The sequence below is a fragment of the Ciona robusta genome, chromosome 11, assembly GCF_009617815.1.
Source record: "Ciona robusta chromosome 11, ASM961781v2".
NCBI classification, from domain to species: Eukaryota; Metazoa; Chordata; class Ascidiacea; order Phlebobranchia; family Cionidae; genus Ciona; species Ciona robusta.
In genome coordinates this window covers 1,328,587-1,352,106 of record NC_143245.1, presented here as the reverse complement: position 1 = coordinate 1,352,106, position 23,520 = coordinate 1,328,587, and the positions used below count along the sequence as shown (strand labels likewise).

Genomic DNA, 23,520 nt, shown 5'->3' with positions numbered 1-23,520 from the left:
AAATGCTGATTGATGGGCACGATGTTCGGTTCGAAACATACGGCGGGACATCAGTGACTCACTCTGCGTATGCACAGCATGAGGTGCCGCCTCGTAGGGAGGAATGAATTGCCACCAGACAAAAGTGATGGCAACCTATTTGTGATGATCGAGCTGGCAGCTTCATTTCACTTTACTCCCTTTCTCTTTGCGCGAAATTACGTCATTACTTCGCTAAAAATAACGAAACTTCACCAAAACGGTGGAACCGATTATCTTTCTGTTTTAATTCGCCTTAATCGCATTTGAGCTTATATAAAACGGTAATTAAATCAGCTGTTTCAGCAACTTTGTAGCTTCTTCAGTATTTTTAGAAGCATCTGTCATATTGTTGGTAATGTTTTAAAGAGAGCCAATTGTTATGAAGTTGTGTAAAAATAGCTTATTTTGTCATTAAGCTGTGACGTAACACACCAAATTAATTAGCTAATCCCTCAGTGTCTAATAAAGATAAACGTAACCATTCACAACAAGCTGCCAAAATTACCTAATTTATTAAAAGACATTTATACTGATTTTGTTGTGGATTATTATTGCCTATGTTGCACTGTATTTGTAAAATTCGTAATGCACTTCCAAACGCTAACCAAATTAAGCGATTTTTCGCTGTTACAAATAACGAACTGCATTTTTGGAACTACTTTATAAAACCGCGATGTCTATTTTGGTTGTTTTCCTGGGAATTCCCCGACAGCAAAATAAAATTTGGCGCCAAAATTTTAGAGATAACGATTTCGTTTATTTATTATACAATGTAAGATTAACTTATTCAATATGAACCTGTATATCTAAATTATGCCTTCTCTACTCGCTGGTTTGTGCCCGGCATTAACCCAGGATGTTATCGTTAAACTGGAAAGCAAAGGAATAAAAGAAGGTATGTAATTTATATAAAAAATCGTTCTAGTGGAGAATCGTAGGGTACGTTACAGATTAGGCCGGTGGAAAGTGTTAGAGGACAGAAGTTAGTGGTTGGTTGTTATGTTTAGCGGTAGCGGTAAATGTAGGGAGAGAATTATTTCCTAGCACTAAGAATTTTTAGTTTTCACACAGCATTTGCTAATCACACCATCTGTTCTTCCAGTTCTTGATTTTGTGGCAATTGATCCTGAAAGAATAACTGCTATGTGTGGAATCCCATATAAGGTAATATATATTCATTGGCCCATAGGACTTCATCTGATATTTCTGCCTAAAATATTTTATTCTTTATATATGTTATGCATTATAGAGGAATATTCTTGAGTCAAGATTAATTGTTCAGCTATTGGCTAATGCTAATTCTCTCTTTCTATTCAAACAGTAACTGTTCAGAGGTTACACAAATATATTTAATAAAACAAAAGATCATATTTTAAATAGTTACCCTGGATGTGTTTAATGAAGCAATGCCCCTTTAGCAGCCACACTTTTATTTGACACATTTTCTTTCAGAAGTTTTTATATAGTGTGTTTTAACAACTTATTTTGCTGTTAATTTTTATCTTTTTGCTGTTTTAACTATTTTGATTTCACTAATTTTACAAAAACAATCAATACACCTGGCTTCAACAACCTATTTATAAGAGCTAAGTTTAGTTACTTGTTAGAAAGTTATGTCAATCCGTCGCGTTCTCCTCGCTCAATATTCCTCCTTCCCTGTCAACGGACTCGACCTCTTCCACGAGACGATGAGCACGCTCGCTGTCCTTCCAACTGGATGCGAGAGTCTTGATGATCTTCTGGATGCGGGGATCTACACAGGGGAAGTAACAGAGATCGTTGGGCCGTCTTCATCTGGAAAGACACAGGTGTTTAGTTTGTGGCAGTAATAATTCTCAAACTGTTGTAAATGAATCTACTTGTATTATTACCAAGTTTATTAAGTAATTAGATTGAAAGTGGTTTTAAAACTATGGTTATTAATTATTATACTAACACTAATGTGGGTCGGCAGCATGAGTTTTAACTTTGATCACATAACTTTGAGTTTTTTACTAACAAATTGTGTTTTCGCTTATTTTAGTACTAAAATGACAAAATTAAGTTCCTTTGTAAACTACCCACCACTTATATTTACAGCTGTGCGAAACATTTGCGGTCAACGTGGCGGCTTCATTCGATCAGAACGTGATTTACATCGATACGGCTGGTGGTTTCTCTGCTGTAAGGGTGGGAGAAATATTTAAGAAAAGGTGAATAGAGTAAACACATGAGGGTTCGTCACTTTGTTAAAGTAGTTTACTTTGTATACTTTGGTTTGAACATTGGATTGTGAGCATGCAGAAAAAGTCTTGCAATCCTTAATGTTACATCAGATGCAAAAGTTAAACCCAAAAAAGGGTAAAACCAGAATACATACAAAATTACAGAACAATTTTAATAAAAGTTTTTTAGATAAAAATGCAGAAATATGCACTTTTTTCTATAAAATAGTTCATGCATTTTATTCTCTAAAAATAACTTTTCTTACATTGACAAATCTCGTCATAGATTTCCTTCCCACAATGCATCAGCAACATTATCTCGAATCCGAGTCTCGCGATGTTTTGAAGTTTCAGAACTTCGTGAAACACTTGATCTTGTACGGCGTAAAATGTCGGCACAAGACGAAACATTTTTCTCATCCCTAAAGGTTGTGATCATTGATTCAGTGACTTCATTACTTTCAACTGTCCTTTATAACGGGACCTTCGTGGAAGGTAGGAACTTTGTACAAAATAAGGAACTTTGTACAAAATAATATCCGGCGCCGTGGCGTAGTGGTTAGCGCGCCTGCCTCTAACCCAGAGGTAATGGGTTCAAGGCTCGTCGCTGCTACCATTGTGGGCGTATGTGTCCTTGAGCAAGACACTTAACGGCAATTGCTCCAACCCAGTGGTCACTAATGGGTTGTCCAAATTATCAGCCATACATAAAAATGAAAAAAAAAATCCAAAAAAAAAATAAAAAAAATAAAAAATAATCACCCACAAAGTAACATACTTGGTAACTCGTAAGCTGGTGCGAGGTGCACACCCGTGTTATAACGACTGTCGTTTTCCGGCCACGCGAGGATAAAGTAAGTTACATTCATTCATTCATTCATTCATTCAATTGAATAAATAATTGTAACTTGCTTTATCCTCGGGGGGAAATGCAGCCGTTGTAACACAGGTGATTTGTTTTATACACCTCATGCCCGCTTAGGAAACCTTTTTATTCAAATAATACGACACTATTTATAAACTATTATGTTATGGATCATTGGTTGTTTAGTTTGGCTGCTCCTTTCACTTTTGGCATTATATATTAAAACTAGCAGTCCACACCAAACGATTTTGTTTGGCGTTTCATCACATGTTGCTTCTCATCAATTAGTTTTAGTACAAGCCAGATAAAATAAACTAATATGTATATAGGTTTTCACTTCATATTAAAGTTACTTTCCCATATAAGTTAAAATTGAACACAAGAAAGTATGTATGTCTGTTTAATTGAATATTAAATTTTGTTTAAATTTATACATGTTATTTCACACTAATATATATCTAGGTGTGCACCTCATACTTACCTTATGTAACGCAGGCATGGCATCTCTACAAAGCATTGGTCGACAACTGAATGCTGTTGCTAAAGACTTTGCTCTAGCTGTTGTCATCACAAATGACATGGTAACTGGGCCTCAGGATAAAACAGGTCTGTAAAATACTGACTACAAATTCTAAATATCATGGAAGGCTGCATAGCCAAAATCTGGAATATGTATGTAGAATCAAATGAAAAAAAAGATATTTTCTAAAAATGTTCTACGCGCACTATGACATTTTAGAATTCAATATGAATCTACCGACAGTGCTTGTGGTGTGCAAAAAGCATGCATAGTGTGCATAGAACATTTTTAGAAAATATATTTTTTTATGTGGTGTGCTAAAAGCATGCAAAATTGCCATACATTGTTAAGGCATGTTTGGAACAAATTGTGGCTTACTTATTACAATTACAATAAATCTTGCATGCAGCAATCACTTAGTAACTTGGTTACATGTATATTGTCATAATGTCTTTGTATTGTCTTATATAATTGTGTGTATGTATAAATGTAACTTACTTTATCCTTACCTGGCCGGAAAATGACAGTCGTTATAACATGGGTTTAACACCTCATGCCAGCTTACGAGTTACCATGTATAGTAGGGTGGGGCAAGATGGGACACCTTTAATACATAATATCCAAATAGCCTGATCGTGTTTTAAACAATTAACAGCAGTCTGTGGAAGTCGGAAGGATACGGTTTTATAATTCATTAAATGTTCTTTGTTTACTACCAAATGGAAAGAGAAAACCAAAAGAAAAGTTGTCCCATCTTTCCCCACCCTACTATATGTTACCTTTATTGGTGATTATTTGCAGTTGTTATATCACAGGTCAGTTCAGTCGCAAACCAGCACTTGGTAGGGTCTGGACGTTTATTCCAAGTGTTCGAGTACAACTACAACCACATATTGCTCCTTGTCTCCACCATGTGGGTGTGAATAAAATACTTGCTAGACTTACAAAGTCCACACGATGTGGCTATAGAGCTACATCATGTGTTATTACATCATCTGGTATTGAGTCAGAAAAGCCAAGTTGAAAATAAACATTTTTCTGTATTATCATTACCTTTATAAACTAATATATTGTTCACATTATGTTCTTGCTTTAGTTGACAGTCAACAAGTCTTGTCTTTACATTAAACTGTTATTTATCTCATATATAACATGATATACAAATAAAGGATGTAAAATATTTGCTTGAATGAATGAATGTAACTTACTTTATCCTGCGTGGCCGGAAAACGACAGTCGTTATCATACGGGTTTAACACCTCATGCCAGCTTACGAGTTACGATGTATGTTACTTAGTGGGTAATTATTTTTTGGGATTTTTTGTTTATTTTTTTATATATTGCTGTTAATTTGGACCACCCATAAGTGACCACTGGGTTGAAGCAATTGCCGTTAAGTGTCTTGCCCAAGGACACATACGCCCACAATGGTAGCAGCGACGAGCCTTGAACCCATTACCTCTGCGCTACAGGCAGGCGCGCTAACCACTACGCCACGGCGCCGACAAAAATACTGGGAAAACTTAATACTGGGAAACTTAATACTAGCGTTGATGCGAGGTGTAGGCTAAAGACCATGCCTTGTATATATAGTACTGTGGGGTAAAATGGGTGCTAAACAATTTGCCACGGCATCGGATTAAATGTGGTGCAAGTATTTATGCTTTCCTACTTAGAACACACATGCATTATCGTGCGTTGTAGACGGTGGCTTCATATACTTTGGTTCTGGATATTTTAACATTATATAACCCGATAGTTTCTGTTCTGTTAGGCCGTTAGGGTTATTACATTTACATGTACAAGACGTACGTAGCAGCAGCGAGAACTGAATCATACAACCAAAGAGATTAAAACCAATCTTTGATACAACCATATACTCATCAAAGCTATTGGAGATAATAGCAAGTTTAACAAGGATAAACTAAACAACTGAATTAAAAACAAGACGTAAGCGATTTTTAAGAGAGATTAAGCAAGTACTCCGCTTTAACAGTATTGCCACGACAATATACTTTTGTTTTGTTGTGCCAAAAATATTTTCGTTGGGAAACACTGTTCCTATACCATAGTTACCGCGCGTAGCGCACTGAAGCTAAAATCGAGCGTGTACGTGAAAAGGTAAAATTAATGTTTTTATTCATAAAATTAGCCTTTAATTTTGTTTTTTTTGTTACCTATGCAAAGTTTAATATACATTTATTTCCCTTTCTCAACAAACAAATATATATTGCATTAAATGGCTTAATGTAAAACGCATTTTACGTCAATTTTGACCTAAATCAGGTATATTTTGCTGTAGTACCTCACCCATACAGACCGTAATGCCTTGAAATATCGTTACCAGCTTTATTATTGGATAATCCTTTTATATTCTCGTGTTTACAGGCAGGTACTTTTGTGGGTATGTCTCCATCATTAGTAGAAGATGCACGCAACTACATTACAATTAAACCAGTACCAGTTTGGTCAGAAGTGAAAGAATCAAAACTACAAGCAAGAAGTTTGAATCATTACTGTCTGTCATTGCCAACACGTGAAAAAGTTTTCAAAACAAATTATGAACGAAGGTAGATGATGTTATAGGCTACGTTTTCCAGGTTAATAGTATAATGAATATGCCGTACTATGTGTTCATAATATACTATGAAAATGCTTGGAATGCAATGGAAAATAGAAAGCCAAACACGGCTTTTTACTGTTTAAATTTAAATAAGCCCAACATACTAAGAATTGACTTTATATATTACAAACATAAATTATAGATGCCTCTGATAAAAGGCAAAACACCTTTTTGCCTTCAATTATCACTGACCAAATCTTGCTATACATTGTCTACGTTCTTTAAAAATTGTAACTATTTTCTATCTCACTAATTCTACTCTATGTAGGTGAGGTCCCACAGCGTAGCACGCCATGGGTCCTAGGATTTATTCCATGATTGGGCTGTTACCCCAACACCCGGGGTGCTACTACTTTAATGAAACCTAACTTCTGACTACTTTTACACAATGCAGGTTCCACCAATACACAAGCCAAGGGTATAAGTCCTACCCATGGAAACCATACCAAGAAGTCGGCCAACCCTTGTATCTAGATTCAAAACTTCTCGTACAAACGTCACTAGGACAGCTATCGGATAATGCAGGAAAACAAGAAGAAAAAAGTGACAATAATGAGAAAGAGGTTTGTGATGATTATTAGTTTTTTTTCGCTTTTTTAGAAAAACAAAAATAATGTGAATATCTTAATTTGAATATTTAGCTCCACTGATGAGTGGGTAGAGCGTTATCAGTGTAAACCAGGGATACAGGGTTAAATGCTAGAATCTACCATTGTGTAAGCATCCTCCAGCAAACAGTTAAAAGTCATTGCTTCAATCTAGTAGTCACTAATGGGTTGCCCGTATTTTTAACAACACAAACAAAATAACACCCACAATTACTTACGTGATAACTTTTAAGCAGATTTGAGGTGTAAAATAGAATACATGTGTTATAACTTTGGACATTACATTGTAATGCGAGAATAAATAAATACCTTTGATTGATTAGAGCACTCGGCTCATGTTATGTCATCTTGGTCAATTTTTTGGTTGTATCACAAAATATTGTTGCATAATAATAATAAGCTGCGTACTCACATGAAACAGATTGCGGCACGCTTTGTAGATTGTTGTTTCAGGAAACACTGGTTTTTGTTTGGCCCCCATGCCATATTAACTTTCATCATATTCTGCATACAAACACAAATTAGATGTTAATTTTATGAAATTTAAAATGAAATCTCGTTTACAGCATGGAAGGCGGGGAATACTTACACAGAAATCAAAGAAACAATCTCGACAGATGTCGACTGCCTCCTTTGTCATGAAGCATAGGGAACAAAAGTAAGAAAATATCTATGTTTATATATTGATATTGTTTATATATGGGTGGTTTATCAAACCAGTAGTTCTATTATGGACAATTCAACATAGATTTTTTATGCTTTGTTTTTGATATAACATCACAAATATTGTATGATTAAATTAAAACAGTTTATCTTCTGGGAAGCGATAGGCTTCAGCATCTGGTGAGGTTTAAACAGTAGCACCTTGGGTGTTCGGGTATTGGGAAAACTCTTGTGTAAATCTCAGGTTCCAAGGCGAGCCACACTGTAGGACCTCACCCACTAAACCAGTAGTTTAGAAACTGATATTTAAAACAAAATGAAAATTACATAATACTTTAGTATTTTGGTTTTGTGATACAAAATCACAAACGTGCACAATACAGTTAAAACTATCTAGATTATTACAAGACATCTTATTAATTCCAGGGACTTACAAAACTTAGTGAAAGATCTGTTGTCAGTTAAGCAAACAATGACAAAGGTAAAAATGGGACACGCACTCTTCCCAATGCTCGAGGAAGAACAGAACCGACGGGAAACGGCATTTCTGGTGCAAAAACAAAACCAGATGAAAACAACTAAAGGTATAAACTTTTTTTTTGTAGTAAAGCTGTTTACTTCATTTGTTCATCGATTGGAAAAATATTTAATCATGAGTCTATTAAATATGAAGCCACCGTTGTTCTGCTGCTTTCTTTATAATTTATTCATGATACTTTGATATAGATCATTGGTTCTTTAATTTTAACTTTTATGAACGCTTTTATAATATTTGATCATTGGGGTATTCTGTTAAGCGTCTTGTCCAAAGACATATTTGCCTACAATGTCTGGAAGCTTCTGTTCCTGGTCTACATGCAGGCGTGCTAACCGCTGTCCCATGATGCTGGTTTTTTTTTATCATATTCGATAAGATAAACAAGTTATGTTCCAGGTATGCAACCTCCCAAACCTGCGTATGACACAACAGCAGTTGAAGAATTATTGAAACAAGAGTTCAGCAGAGATCCTCCAGTTAGTCCTGTGCCAAAGAAGATGTCTTTAAAAAGAGTTGGAAGGTGATTTAAATAAATGCAGTGTGTAACTCAGTAACTGTAGGCATGATGGGTTTTTAATGTAAAATCTAAGGCTGCAGACGAAATGGTTCTTTAAATAATAACACTACTGATGCTACTCAACGCATGTTTTTTTAATAAGAAAATTTTAAAATTAAGACTTATTAGAACAATTCTATTTTAGCCAAAAAAACTTGAAAATATAAAAAGCAATTTGATTAAAATGTTACAATACTTTAAGTTTATCGGATAAATGTTAATTGTGAACTAAAATTCCAATAATGGCCAAACAAACCCATTTTCCCGCCTATCATAACAATATATTCAAACAAATGAACGAACCATGTAATATAACACCACACAAACATACCTGTTGTTTTGTTCAGCTTAATGGCGATGCCCATTGACCAGCAGCATGCCACTCCCATGCCTACAACCCCTTCTACCTCTATGGTGGCAAAGAAAGCAGAAGTTCACATTCCGATATCAGAGCGAGTGCGACCTTTCACCCCATTTTCAAGTAATATTGGTTTCCCCATCCACGATAAAGGAGACCATGTTACGGAAAGGTGTGTGTAATCAATGGTGCTTGTTGTTTTCCTGGAGTGGCAAATTAAGAGGTTATAACACGGGTATACTGTTGCATAGACCTTTGGCCCGCTAACGAGTTGTCACATTTTTGTGAGTAATTGTTTTATTGTGTTTGGTCAACAATTTTGACAACCCATGAAGTGACCAGAAAAACTGGTGAAAATAACATGAGTGTTTTGTTTCATACACTTCATGTCCGCTTTAAAGTTACCAAGTACATAACTTTGGGGGTAATTGTTTCTTTTTTTCTTTTTTGAGTATCTATAAATTTAACAACGGATCAGTGACCACTAGGCTAGGGAAAATTGCCATTAAGTATCTTGTCAAAGAACATGGGTGTTTTGTAGGTTTTTCTGTCATTCTGATTAAAACACAGACTGTTATTATTCTAACAGCACCTAACAAATTATCCAAAGTATTTTGTTCCCCCTTGAATAAATAAACACAGTGAACACATAAATAATTACTAAAAACTTAGTTTTGTGTTTTTTCATTAAGTGGGTTTTTCCAACCTTGAAGTCACAAAGTTTGAGAAACACTGGTTTAAATAAACTTTAAACTAAATAACTTTTGTTCCAAATTATATTTAACCAAGAGGATGAAGTGTTGAAATGTTTGCTTAAGGTTTAAAGTGAAACTTATTTTAATTAAATCTGTCGTCAAACTTCTAAAATTCAAACAGTTTAAACAAAAACATGAGAAAATACAGTTGGACTTTTTAATATTAAAAATTTCATTTTGGTTCCTAAAAGAACAAAAAAAAATGTTTGCAAAATTCCAACACATAAACTGTTCAACTCAGTGTTTGGAAGCAAAACAACTATGTAACATATTTTTCACACACTTACATATTGTTTAATCTAGTGTTTGGAAACAACTATGTGTTGTGCATTGGATATTGCTTGCATGTGAGGTAGAGGATAATGTGGATGACCAGTTTCAATAGTAAGTATATAAATAAACTAATGTATCTATATATGTATCTATGGGAGTATATGTATATATATGTAAGTTGTCTGGTGCCATGGCATAGTGGTTAGCGCTCCTCCCTGTAACCCAGAGGTGGGTTCAAAGCTCGATTGTGGGCGTATGTGTCCTTAGACAAGACACTTAACAGCAACTGCTCCAACCCAGTGGTCACTAATGGGTTGTCCAAATTATCAGCCATACATAAAAAAATGAAAAAATCCCCAAAAAATAATCACCCACAAAGTAACATACATGGTTTCTCGTAACAACACGAAGATAAATAAGTTATATTGATTAAACATTTTCACAACATACTGAAAAAAACGATTGATTTGCACAAGTTGTAAAACCTCAGTGTTGTATAAATAATTCTTGTTCTCATGATAATTTACATTATTCCACCTCCAACAGCAAAGTGATGATTCCAATCATTGAGTGTTGGAACAAAGTTAACAGCGGGGGTAAAACTCGAGACTCTCGTATCATCACCCAGGAGAAAAGAAACAACAATAAATGGACTAAATTTACCAGAGCTCCAAGCCATAGAATACTTGCAAGGTGATATTTCATTTTGTAGCGTTTTGTTTCAATTCTAACATCATCAAGTGATTGTAAATTATTACTGTGAATACTATATATTAAAGCAAGATGTTCATTTTCCTTTTGTGCCAAATATTTCAAGAAAATAAGTATGGAACCTTTTTATAAAAATCAGTATTTTTTTTATTCAAATAAGTGTTACGTTTGCTTGTGTTAGCTTCATATTTGACAAACAATTGTTCTTGTTGTTGTTTTGTTAGCTTCTTCATAAAAGTGTTATACACCTCTATTTAAACAAAGCTTTCCATTAATCTCATAATCTAAAACCTATATAATTTACCAATATTTAACAAAAACACCTAATTTTATAAATTTTATCAATTTTACTTGCAAAAAATGAAAATGATAAAGGAACATTATTTTCTTATCGACATTGTTTAATATTTCAGAATGAAAACTCGTAAAAAGCAACTCAACCTAAGTATGAAACGTAACGCGAGTCATGCGAGTGATTTGAGTGGTTACCACGGTGACAGGTTACCAAGGTGATTATGTCATAATAATCCTCATTGTGATGTCATGATATATTCTTGTCTAAGTTAGTCATGATAACACATTGTACAATAAGTTAAGGGAAAACATTTACCAAAGTAATAAACCGACTAAGTTGAAAGTGACCCTCAACATCTGGCATGGTACATTAGCACCTTGGGCCACGAGAGTGAACTGAATCTTGGGTCCTTTGATGATGTGTCTTTGGTCACAGCCATACAATATATGTTAAAAACAACCACCCACAAAGTTACATATTTATTAGTAACTTGTAAGCGGACACGAGGTGTATGAAACAGAACACGTGCGTTATAACGTTATTGACCTTTTCCAGTCATGTGAGGATAAAGCAAGTTACATTCATTCATAATCATATTCCACCAGACCCCCATCTGCGCGATCAATACTCGGTACATTGGTCAACAACGACTCTGTTGAAGACTTTGAAGGAGAATATGGATCGCCCACTCGTCCATCAAGTGCTGGTCAATCATCTGTAGCAACCACGGTGGCCGGTTGGACTATGGGTGGAAGTGAATTCGGTGAGAATCTATATGTAGTGTTTTGGTTTAATGCTAACGCCATCAAGTGATTGTAAATTGTTAATGTGCAACACTGATCGCCTCGTGTGTGGAATTATGACAATAGATAATTCTAAAAATACTGTAACCGAATAAGTGTGTAAATAATAAACCATTTGAATTTGTATTCATCGACTGTGATCGATACCAAGCGTATTAGAATACTACACTATACATGTTGATTTTCTTCTATTCATTGTTTTTATAATATGATCTCGGAATGAATGTAACTTATTTGTTGATTTTCTACACTTCGTAATATGATTTTTGCAAAGTTTTTGAAAAAATAAACAAAAATTATGTATTTATGTTATATTTCTTTATAACAAGGGTGTTGTGTTTCATACACCTTATTCTTGCTTACATATTATACATAATCAATTAAAAGTAAATTGGAAACCACTTAAGAGTTGCCAGGTATGTAACCGATGAAACATATGTAACTTATTTATGGCTGGGTAGCGACAGCCATTATAATAAAGTTTTTCTGTTTCATAAACTCGGTCATGACTTACAAATTATGTAACTTTTCAAGATCGCAGACAATATTTAATATTTATTATATCTTAATCCAGTTAGTATGGATGACCAGTTCCAATTGTAAGTATGTGTATATCAGTACATATTATATATAATCAATTGAAAGTAAATTTGAAACCACTCTTTTAAGGTTTGGCCGACAAAAACACAGCAGATTATTTAGAATTGTTAAAACTTTATTTAATATTCATCTCACCCCAGGTGATGATGAGACAGCAACTGATGCTGGAGGATCTATTATGGATGGGAGGAAGGAGTCGGATCTTCATGAGCGAGATTATCACGAACATCTTCAGAAACTTCTCTCCACGGTTGGTGAAAGCGTGAGGAGAGAGATGGATCGGAGAGAGAGGACGGCCAAGATTATCGCGGATCAGAACGGAACCCTTCCTTTGTCTGTGTATGAATGTAAGTTGTATATGGTTGGAATCGGATCAAAAGGAAATATGTGGGAAAGATACTTTGTTTATTTTGGCCAAATTTGTTTATTATTTTATATCTTTTTATTTTAAACTTCGTTTATTTCAGCCAACCTATTTCAAAACAAACTTTGTTTATTTTGATAATGCTTGTCAACAAAGGTTTGTTTAAAAAGCTTAGTGTATTAATAGCTTTGATAGTTGTTACAAAGCTTTGATGGCGAAAATTCTTTGTAAGTTTAGAACACAGTCCAGTAGTATATATTTGTTTGTATACAGTTGCTACTATGGTAAGAGGAATTCAAATAACTTCTGAGTGGAATTTTTAATATTGAATGAATGTTTTTAAGTGCCACTTGTCATCTGACAGTTTGTGTTTACATAATATCACAAAGTAAATATTAATACTTTGATTTGAATACACCATGTATGTCTGGTGTATAAGAGGATACCCATGTTACAACTCAACAGTGAGCATGAGGTGTATAAATACACAATGTATGTCTTGTGTATAAGAAGACACCCATGTTATAACTCGTCACTGAGCATGAGGTGTATGAATACACCATGTATATCTGCATAGTAAAAAACATAACATAAAAACATGCTATAACCAATAAAACAATAACTTACATCATATAACCCGGAGTTCCATATAGTACACTCACCTTCAATTCTACCACACAGGGTCAAGGAACAGTTACTTTAAGATAGGAAACAAGGAGGTTAATATATCCAAGATAGTTGTACCACAAGCTACTGAAGTTACAGACTACAGCTCCCCACCTACAATCCATAAATCTCCAACCAATGTGAAAATAAGACCACATACTGCAGTTGCTACTAGAAGAAGGTATGTTATGTTGGGCTTATGAGCCAACTCTTGCCTAATTCCCCGGTTCCAAAGTTAGCCTTGTTGTAGGACTTCATCCATATAGAATAGAACACATGTTATGAGATAATGGGGAAACTATGCCCTAAATTCCAAGTCCCCTGGCATGCCTCGCCCTGGCCCTCACCGATATAGAATAAAATGAATAAGTGTAAATAATCCAACTTAATTTGCAGAACATCTGTCATGCAAGGAGGACAAGACAACCCCCCCAGCAGACCAAGGACGGCAACCGGTGCTGCTCGAGTAAAAATTAAACGACCCATGAGTTCCCCAGCTAAACTGTCATCACAATTTCTATTCAAGTTTTCAAGCGACGAAAAAGAGAAAAATTTGGGCCAAATACGCGACCGTTTTGACGAAGTTAATGACAGCAAAGCATTGCAACTACACAACCAATTATCAGAGCTGGAAAAGTAATTAAGATAAATATTTTGGTTATGATACGTTTTTTTATTTATTTATAATACATGTGCCTATTATTGTGCCATGGAAGGGGATTATATGGATATCATTAAAATATATTATCCCATATTTTGCTTTCATCTTTTAAACAACAAACAATGCTCTTAAGAATCACAAGAAAACAGTTGTACAAGAAAAAAATTTGTTTTTTCATACACCTCGTGCCTGCTTACGAGTTACCATGTATGTTACTTTGTGGGTAATTATTTTTGGGATATTTTTATTTTTTTATTTATGGCTGATAATTTGGACAACCCATTAGTGACCACTTGGTTGGAGCAATTGCCGCTAAGTGTTTTACCCAAAGACACATATGCCCATAATAGAAGCCTTGGCGAGCCTTGAACCCAATACTTCTAGGTTAGTGGCATTTGCTCTAACCAACTGTGCTATGGTGCCGGACAAATATACTAAGATAATATTTCCCACCAGACGTAGAAAGCAAAGGATGGAAACTAAGTTTGACATGCTTACACGAACCAAGAGCATACATCGTGATCTAAAAGGAATGAGATCAGCAGCTCAACAGAAGTTCCTACAGGAGCAACTTATTAAGAAGAAAAGATCATGTTTGGTGTCATGTGACTGGTGGGTGAAATTATGAATATGTAGTTACATAAGTATACACACAGTATGCTAGGAACTTTATGAGAATACTGAATACCCCCTCATAACAAATGATAGGGTGTACAATAAGTTAATCCGAGTTTTTTCAGCATTAAATTGTTTTGATTTGTGTGCAAGATAACCAGGGTGGGTTTCCAAGGTCAGCGCTCCTACAACTTTAGGTTAACTCAGATAAAAAATCCATCAAGTGCTATTAAAGATACAGCAAACAAAAAACAATGCTTGTTCATAACATACTTACATTTTATTCTGCCGTATAAAATAACATCCATTCAATGCTTATATTAAATACAATGCTTGTTAATAATATTAAAGCATTTATATAGAAAAAAAAATACGTTAAATTCATTCATTGCTTACACTAAAAGTGCAAACCTCACACCCAGGTATACAATGCTTAGTGAGAACATACCTGATGAAGTCCACAGAGACCAGGGATGCGAGGAGGTTCTTGAAAAGCTCTTCATGCTAGGTATGCAGATGGAGGAAGGAATGCGGCAAGTTACCGAGCATTCATTCCTCTCCTCTCTTCGAGTCCTCCGATCTTGGGAGCTTTGTTCTCCAGAGATAAGTTCCGGGATCGAATTTGTAAGGGAGCATATCGTCGGGATGAAGTCGGAAAACTTCGACGAATGGAGGAGCTCAAAACTTGGCCACAAGGAGGCGATTATGGGATGCGAGAGCAAGAAAAAGCTTGGTTGAAATGAAAATTCTTATTTTCTACTTATTATTATATATTTTATAATTTTACTTAACATTTTCTTTTACCTTACTTTGAGACTTAGGTAAAATTAGATTAATGTTTTCTCTACACTGGGGATCAAGTTTTTAATTGTCACATTCTTTCTGGCTTCTCTAGTGTAGTAAGGGTATCTTATTCTCTTCTTGTGATCTTGTATTTTTGGCAACTTCAGTGCATTTCTTTATATAAAAACAAAGTTTTGATCTTTGTTTCTGAAATTAAAATATTTTTTTTAGTTTTATACTTACTAATTTCCAGCAGTTTTTTCCACCTAGCATGGCAAATTTCTGATTAAATGTTCGGTCCTACATTGATATACAGTTGCTACTAAGGGTATTTTTTTATTAAAATTACAATCCTACCTGAAACAATTAAAAATTATTTACCTTTTTTTAGTTCCATCCAGAATGTAAATTAATTTACCTCTTTTTATTGAAACTGTGTTTATTAAGCAGTAATTTTGTATTTTAATTTTTGATGCAATCGTGGAACGCAAAGTGTAAATAGAGATCTACTTAACTGTAATATAATTTACTGTTATAATTATGCTTTAACATTAACACAACTATGCTTTACCTTAAAAGAACAAATTTGTCTCAAAGTTCTGTGTTAAACGTTTTTGAAAACCATGTTTTACCTTTTTCTAAACAAAGTAATAATTATGCATATTTGTTTACTTTTGTGCAGTTAAACTGACAATCCAACAAACTCACTGTGTCTTCTTTGAATATAACTTAACTTTCTAATTAGTTAAATGTGTGGAATCATACTGTGTGAATAAATTCAAATCAAATGAATTCAAACGTAATTTAACTCAAAGGAGATAATTTATTTACAGATGCCAACACAGTAATTATTTTAAATATTTATAACAAGATTTCCAAACCTGTTTGCTCAACAACAGACTATATACGTAAATCAACTATTTTAGGCTATAATTTCACATTGCTTAACCTGTAAGGGTATAGTAACACAAATGACAAAATAAATGATAAAAAAAATCAAATTATGAATCACTGCGATAATTGGTGACAATGTAAGTAAATGTAAATTCATGACAAAGTTTTAAAAGATCGTCCAAACTAGTCAAGTACACAACTTTTTAATAGGTTTTGTAAAATTGTCTTGACAAAAGAAGTCTACAATTTATTTTTTGGGAAACACATACAATGACAAATCTTACAAATTCAGAACATACAAACAGAAACAAAACAACAGGAATTCTGAAAACCCAAAGCCAAGATAAACATCAATATATCCTAAACATATATACTTTAACAATTTATAAACAAAGTTGAAACCTTTATTTAGAAGCATTGCATAGTTTTTATCAGTCCAGTATATTTTTATTCTAAAATAAAATAATTACAATTTTTAAATAGTTGTAGTTGGTATACCCATATCTAGCTTTATATCATTAACACAGTATAACATATTAATTGAATAAACATTAACCTTCTTTTAAATGCAATTTTATTAAAATAAGATTAAAAAGGTGAAACACCTGGCTAAACTGTGGAAATTTTAGAATATCAAAAGTTGGACATAAGAATATAAACTCTGTTTAAAATAACATAAACAACACACAATGTAACTAATCACTCAATGGCTAATCTGGTATGAAAAATGTAATGTGTTTTTGACGAAACATCGGAAATACACTATGCTTCTCTTAACAGATGAGCTTTTGAAAGATTATAAACATTATACCTTGTAGCAGAAGTAACAGAATAAATGTAACTGCTACATTACAAATAAAATGGAAGCATTATCGACATTTTCTTATAAATACACCATCCGTAGCACAGAAAAATTCAACAAAAGGAGAACATGGTAAATGCAACTGATATTAACTGTTGAATGTTTATATACCCTACTCATCAAAGGACCTAGAAACATGTTAGAGACTTTAGTAATACCAAATTTAAGGCATATGCAAAATTTCAAGTGAATTTAAAATTCTGCTGATCCATATTATATTATTCATTCACTATTAGGAAGAAAAAGTTAGAAAACATGATTAGAAGTTGAATATTTATAAATATATTACGTGCATGGCTTTCTATGTTAGGCGTTCAATTAAAAAAATGAACTACCAGGCCAACATATATAATTTAAATTTGATTAAACAAAGCGAGATATTAGTAATATATCACTATACAACCACGCTGCAACATATTTTTTCTGAAGATAAAATGTTGGACAAAACGGTTGCCTGTAAATAGGAAACAGTATAGATAAAATTAAAACAGTAATTTGTAGTTCTTATATAAAGGCTTTACAGCACAGAATGTCAGGAGATACGTTTGTTAGACAACGGAAGTCTTTAAAATTGATATCAAAGGCTGAGACAAATACCAGTCAGAAAACTTTATATGCTGCCCCATTGCTCATGTTAGTATAAAGTATATATATGTGTGTGGGGTTGTAACAATAATCATCGCATAACATTCCATGTAGATCTGCAACATTTCCTGAAATATTACAGTAAAAGGTTTAATAGAAAGTGAACTGATGAGAAAAGTCTGTAACAAGATAAAATAACAACGACAACAATAATAGCAAAATGTAGGTTAAGACATCCCATTCTGTTGGTGGTATGACCTTTTACGAGAAGATGCTCGTTGTAGTTTAACGATGTGTTCGTATATTTTGACAGCTGGGCCGAGCTTGAATGTCATTCCACTCACAACGTCTGTTCTTTGTAGAAGTAGAAGCGACTTTCCATCGATTTCTTCTTCAGCAAAGACACTTGCTTGCTTGGTAAAGCCAGCATTGGTGAAATATTCGGCAACTTGAGCAGCAGTCCAGTTAGTGGAGTCCGGAATATTATTTATTTGTGAGTGGTTTGAATTAACAGGGGGGCTGACTGTGCTTAGTCGGGTTGAATTGGCTCCACTGGTTTGTAATTCACTGCTAAAACTTGCTACATCAGATTCCAAACCATTTTCTTCTTCTAAAAATATAACAATAATTACATATATATATATAAAATATATACATATTTTATTTTGGGGTGAATTTAATTTATTTATTAAAAAAAAATATTTAAAAGTTTTTGTTATTTTAGAAAAATATCTATATACATTTAAAATAATAAAAATATAAATATATAAACTTTAGAAAATTGCTTGTTTTGGCGAAATATTTATAGATCTACCTGAAAAATCTTCCAGAGAAATGCCGGGGTCATTCAGGCATGAAGAACACAACCATTTGCCCTCAGGTTTCGTTATCACCTCCGGTTCATGGCATAGCATATGATAAGCTTTGTCACAACCATCACAGAATAGAATACTCGCCCCATCACGGGCTGTAAAACAACTTGAACACGTTTTACATTCAACGCACTGCCAAGGATAAGATAATGCCTGGGCTGCAAGAGTACTTGAATACCTGGAGATGTTATAACAAACTGTAACAGCTTGATTTTATAAAAAAATTTCTTGGGTTACGACAACTAATGGGTTAACTGTTAGAACAGGTTGTATATTTTTAAGAATAAAGTCCTTTACATTTAAAAAATGAAGGAAATGTTGTTGTAAAATGTAAAACTTTTGTAAAATTTTCAGGGTAGGCTTTAATACCCTGCACGCACCATACTAATCAAGCGATCGTTCAAGAGGCTTGATATGAAATTCTGAACATCTAATTTATAAACTTAGTCTGACAGTGCGGTCAACGAAATTTCTTATGATATGGTTACATTCACATACCCTATTATGATATAAAACTGTCTATTTGTCAACAGACCATTAAATTTAATAGGATTTCTAAAGAAATGATCTGAACATCTTATTCATAAACTGGTCAACGGAATTTCCAAGTAAATTTATGAACACCCCTGTATTAAATATTCTTTAAATTAATGCTGCATATTTTTTGCAATAAGCAACGCCGGGGCATAGTGGTACAGTGGTTAGAACGCATGCTCTTTAAACTTTTAATCGAAGATTACAGGTCTGGCCTGCATGTTTTTGTGAAAAAGAATAACTTTCTGTAAAGAACATATTGTATGTTTTTGCACTGCATAAAGAAATGTTCTAGTAAATTCCCAAATATGGCGCTGATTTTAGTTTTCTTAACACAAAACAGTTCTGACGCTACATTTACAGAGGTCTTGTGATATTTAACTGAATGAAACAAAACACGTCACATTACTTCATGCATGATGGGTGGGCCTTCGCATCACAATCTTTGCAAAACAACATTTCCTCAAATTCCCCTTGTCGGTTGTGTGTGACATCTTGCAAACAGTAATCGCAAATTGCTCTCGACCTAATATAGTAGAAGACAAGTTTAAGGTACTAAAAAGAGGAAGTAAATAAAAATAATAGATAGTATAACTAGGGATAGATTTTAGGCAGAATCCACCAAAACACAGTTTCAAAAGATTGATTAATATTTTAAGTTTTCATTTAATACTCGTTTAAACTTAAATGCTTCTTTAATGTAATTAACTTCTAGTTCCAGAAGCTTTGGCTTTATAAACCTTGACTAAAACAGTGTAAATAATAGAACAAATAGGCCGCACACACACTATTAAATAAACGTTATGCCAGTTTCACTGGTAAACCAAGAAACATAACATCAACTTAACTACGTAAGTAAAAATATTATGTGGTAACACACCTGTCAACTGTGTTTAATTCTCGTAAGGACTTCATCATAAAAATGTTTAAATTTCGCCGAATGTTTCACATTTTATTACGAAAATTGATACCAAAGTGCATCTAATTTCCCTGTATCTAAGTCTGCTGTCAGTTCCTAGCTAAATATACAGAACTACGGGACGAATGGTTCTTCCTTGCTACGCACTACTTCACGTTTTACATAGAAAACATACCACGTATGGCACATTGACTACAAATGTGCGAAGCCCCATCATACTACTTGGCGTTTCAAATGAAGATAATATACTAGGACTTCTACCCGAGCTTCTACTGTTCTAAAACACTTTTCTTTAAAAGCGAACAAGTCCCTATGATACAATCGAGACGGTTGATCTGTCATATCTAAGAAAACATAGGCTACACGTTGGACTCGAACTCAGTATCCAATGGTTAAACAACCGCTCCTACTACTGTACCATGAAACTGTTAATATAGATTGAGTCTGTATCTTCATTTAAAAACATGCAGTAAAGCCACCAAGCAATTAAACAAGTAGTTTATTTTACAGCGCAAACGACACATTACGGGCAATCAACTTTTTTCAAACATTTTCGAGACAGCGGATCAACCATTGGTATAGGTGTCATTCCGTATTTCAACGATTCCGTGACGTCATTATAATCCCGAAGGTCTTCGGTCGCAGTTCGACACAAATGACTTAGGCTGTTGGTACATACATTAGACGGGACATACAAGTGAAGGCAATCTCTCTACGGAGACACTTCGCTGTTGGGACGGATAAGGAAACTTAAAACGCCAGCTACAGCAACACAGCATCCGCCAACGAGAGCATAAGTCCATGCATGCCCGGTGTGGGTTCCTTCCAAATCTTGCTCATGGTAAGACCCGATGATTTTTATCTTGTAGAACACAACGAAGCCGATAGCAAGAACACCTATAAGCACAATGTTAAGTTAAACAACAAGATTTACGATTTGAGAAGGGATTAGGGGTTCTTAAGGTAAGTTAAGGTAAGTTTCTGCATAAGGTAAGTTTCTACAATTATACCACCAAATTCAGTTTTAGCAAGATAAGCAAATGTAATTTACAGTTATCAAGAAATATAAACAAATTAAGTAAGAAATATTATAATTCGAATCAAATATTTTACTCTTTTTAGAAAGAAAAACTTTATACCTTTGTAAAATTATTTGTGTATTTTATTTTGTGAATAGATTGCAGTTAACTTACCAAGCACAAGGTACATTATGCCGAGAGTTAGTCCGTTAAACAATCCACTTCTTGCTTGAGGTTTCACCACGTTTATTAACATGAGGGCGGTTGGAATGAGGGTTAGAGCAGTGGCTGCCATGAGCACTCCTCCAAAGAAACCAACGGTCCCCTGGAATTTTAAGTAAATGAATAAACGAATGTAACTTAATTTCAACACGGCCGTTCTGTTTCACATATCTCGTGCCGCTTACGAGGTACCACGTATGTAACTTATTTATCCTCACATGGCGGGGTAACGATAGACGTTATAACACGACCGTTCTGTTCCCTACATTTCGTGCCCGCTTACGAGTTACAACGTGTACCTTATGTATTTCCGTGTTTGATTATTTTTGAGAATATTTTTTTTTGAAAAAAGAACCCACAAGAAACCACTGACCACTGCGTTGAGCAATATTTTACGTTTGGTTTGGTGGTTTTAGAGGTTTAGGGGAGCCTTTATAACCAAAGAATACACAATGCTTAAACCTAATTAATATGCTGAGAAAGAGCAATCGAACCGATGCTATAGACGTATAGAGTAACAGGGACATAATCTAAATGTTGGAGAATGTTTATAAAGTGTTAAAACCTTATTTTGCATTTATTTTCAAGCAGATAAATCTTACCGAAACAACTTTAGCCAATCCATTTGCGTTACATTTCTTTGTTTTTTCGATGACCGATTCAGTAGTTGGTATGGTTGCGTTCGGGTCGATGTAGTCTGGCTTGCAAGGTTCATCAACTGAAAAAACGATTAACTTTAATCAATTATTACAAGAAGTTTTACAGCAACAGGATACTATGTTTCCGAATTTATGAAACACTTCTAGTGTAAAAGCAGCACACATATTAAGTTTATGTTGCTCTTGTTAGGAAACAACAGTAAATTAGCCGTCCACATTTTACAAGGTAATTTAATTACCATGGGCCAGGGTGGGGCCGTTGGTAAATTGGGCTGTTTTAAATTAAAAAAGGGCATTCAACAGCGTGTTAGCGGTGCGAGTTTTTCAATGTTTAAGTTTTGAAAAAAGTGGAAAAAATATTGATTTAAAGTGCAAGAAGTGGATACAACGTAATAAGTCATATAGTTATTTTACATATCGGTTATTTAACTTACGTGCTTCGTCCCTGAATTTACTTGCTGGTCCACCTTCCATTTCGCTGCCAACATGATAACACATTGAAAAGAAGCCACCATGTAATAACATCTTTTCCATCGTTGAAACAGCGTTTTTCGTCGCATTCAAACCTTGTAGTCCACCCATTCCAATGGCTACCTGCGTTATGCCGGCGATAGCTTGCTGGAGTCCTTGCTGTATTAGTTGAACTAAATAAAATCACGGTTAAAATTTAAAAAATGTCAAAATAGGGGAAGTTTATTGTAACAAAACTCGTACCTGGCGATGCTGGGTTGGCTGTTGTAGCATCGTCTGACTGAAATTTGAAAATAGTTAAAGGAGTAGGATTTGATTAAAGGGAGTTGGATTTAATAAAGATTGGAAATTAACTTACCGGGTCAGGAGTTGTCACAACGTTGCGTTTTTTTCTTCCCGCCATTGCAGCTGTAACATATCGTTTGAATTTGATGTAAAAGTATACTGGTTTATATGAAATACGGATATTGTGCAAGCCTTACCTGCCAAGTTGGTCTTCAGGGTATTTATGGTTATCCCGAGTTGGATTCTTTGCTGTGCCAACGCGTTAAACTGTGCCTGATATGTTGGCCAGTTAGTAGTGTACTCTTCGATGCTCTTGTTTGTCTTCAACAAAAACTTGGCATTGGCTTTGTGAACGAAATCCTTACCGGGTATAACGATCCAATAGCTAGAACCAATTCCTCCCGCTAACAGGCCAATGCCCACAAGGGCGACAACCACCACTACGCATCCTAGTATTCCCGGCTTCTCTTGACTAACCATTTTACTTACGTGCGGGCCCCTGCAGGCCAAAACCACACAAAAAATAAATCAAATCACTTGTATACAGCTTTAACCAAAGGGTTACAAAACTGAAAACAAAATTTGTGATTATTTCAATATTTTCCAGAAAATTGCCAAACAATGGGCAAATTATTCTCACACAATAATGTTTTATAAACGTAACAATTACCTTTGTCGCATCAAAAACTAAATTAAAAAAGGTAATACATAGAGGT

General features: G+C 34.5%; 4 protein-coding genes and 2 long non-coding RNA genes across 6 annotated transcripts; 2 read left to right on the top strand and 4 right to left on the bottom strand.

Moving 5' to 3' along the window:
• Window positions 1-774: 774 nt before the first annotated feature.
• On the top strand, window positions 775-4,790 carry LOC149727655 (DNA repair protein RAD51 homolog 4-like). The gene is made up of 7 exons (XM_089887717.1): window positions 775-916; window positions 1,124-1,185; window positions 1,629-1,829; window positions 2,101-2,213; window positions 2,512-2,720; window positions 3,586-3,696; window positions 4,426-4,790. The coding sequence occupies exons 1-7, from the start codon at window positions 835-837 to the stop codon at window positions 4,632-4,634; spliced, it is 987 nt and encodes a 328-aa protein (XP_089743843.1). The 5' UTR covers window positions 775-834; the 3' UTR covers window positions 4,635-4,790.
• Window positions 910-3,710, bottom strand: LOC149727656 (uncharacterized). Its single transcript, XR_016385969.1, has 5 exons — window positions 3,572-3,710; window positions 2,492-2,647; window positions 2,086-2,182; window positions 1,622-1,815; window positions 910-1,147 (listed from the first exon to the last, which is right to left on the bottom strand). It is a non-coding gene; the product is annotated as an uncharacterized LOC149727656 (long non-coding RNA).
• Window positions 4,791-5,615: 825 nt separating the features above from the next.
• LOC149727653 (coiled-coil domain-containing protein 60-like) lies at window positions 5,616-17,219 on the top strand. Its single transcript, XM_089887694.1, has 16 exons — window positions 5,616-5,731; window positions 5,999-6,180; window positions 6,628-6,796; window positions 7,408-7,499; window positions 7,931-8,088; window positions 8,439-8,562; window positions 8,946-9,128; window positions 10,015-10,095; window positions 10,531-10,677; window positions 11,109-11,204; window positions 11,596-11,753; window positions 12,534-12,740; window positions 13,439-13,604; window positions 13,820-14,059; window positions 14,541-14,696; window positions 15,122-17,219. The coding sequence occupies exons 2-16, from the start codon at window positions 6,017-6,019 to the stop codon at window positions 15,435-15,437; spliced, it is 2,457 nt and encodes an 818-aa protein (XP_089743820.1). The 5' UTR covers window positions 5,616-5,731; window positions 5,999-6,016; the 3' UTR covers window positions 15,438-17,219.
• LOC149727654 (uncharacterized) lies at window positions 7,634-8,667 on the bottom strand. Its single transcript, XR_016385970.1, has 3 exons — window positions 8,457-8,667; window positions 7,939-8,051; window positions 7,634-7,803 (listed from the first exon to the last, which is right to left on the bottom strand). It is a non-coding gene; the product is annotated as an uncharacterized LOC149727654 (long non-coding RNA).
• Window positions 16,286-20,348, bottom strand: LOC149727652 (uncharacterized). Its single transcript, XM_089887724.1, has 4 exons — window positions 20,110-20,348; window positions 19,639-19,755; window positions 18,638-18,873; window positions 16,286-18,433 (listed from the first exon to the last, which is right to left on the bottom strand). The coding sequence occupies exons 1-4, from the start codon at window positions 20,145-20,147 to the stop codon at window positions 18,051-18,053; spliced, it is 774 nt and encodes a 257-aa protein (XP_089743850.1). The 5' UTR covers window positions 20,148-20,348; the 3' UTR covers window positions 16,286-18,050.
• Window positions 20,349-20,631: 283 nt separating this feature from the next.
• On the bottom strand, window positions 20,632-23,396 carry LOC149727651 (uncharacterized). Its single transcript, XM_089887714.1, has 7 exons — window positions 23,002-23,396; window positions 22,878-22,927; window positions 22,763-22,799; window positions 22,483-22,692; window positions 21,992-22,107; window positions 21,342-21,492; window positions 20,632-21,045 (listed from the first exon to the last, which is right to left on the bottom strand). Exons 1-7 carry the CDS (start codon window positions 23,282-23,284, stop codon window positions 20,861-20,863), a joined length of 1,032 nt encoding a protein of 343 aa, XP_089743840.1. The 5' UTR covers window positions 23,285-23,396; the 3' UTR covers window positions 20,632-20,860.
• Between the last annotated feature and the right edge of the window lie 124 nt (window positions 23,397-23,520).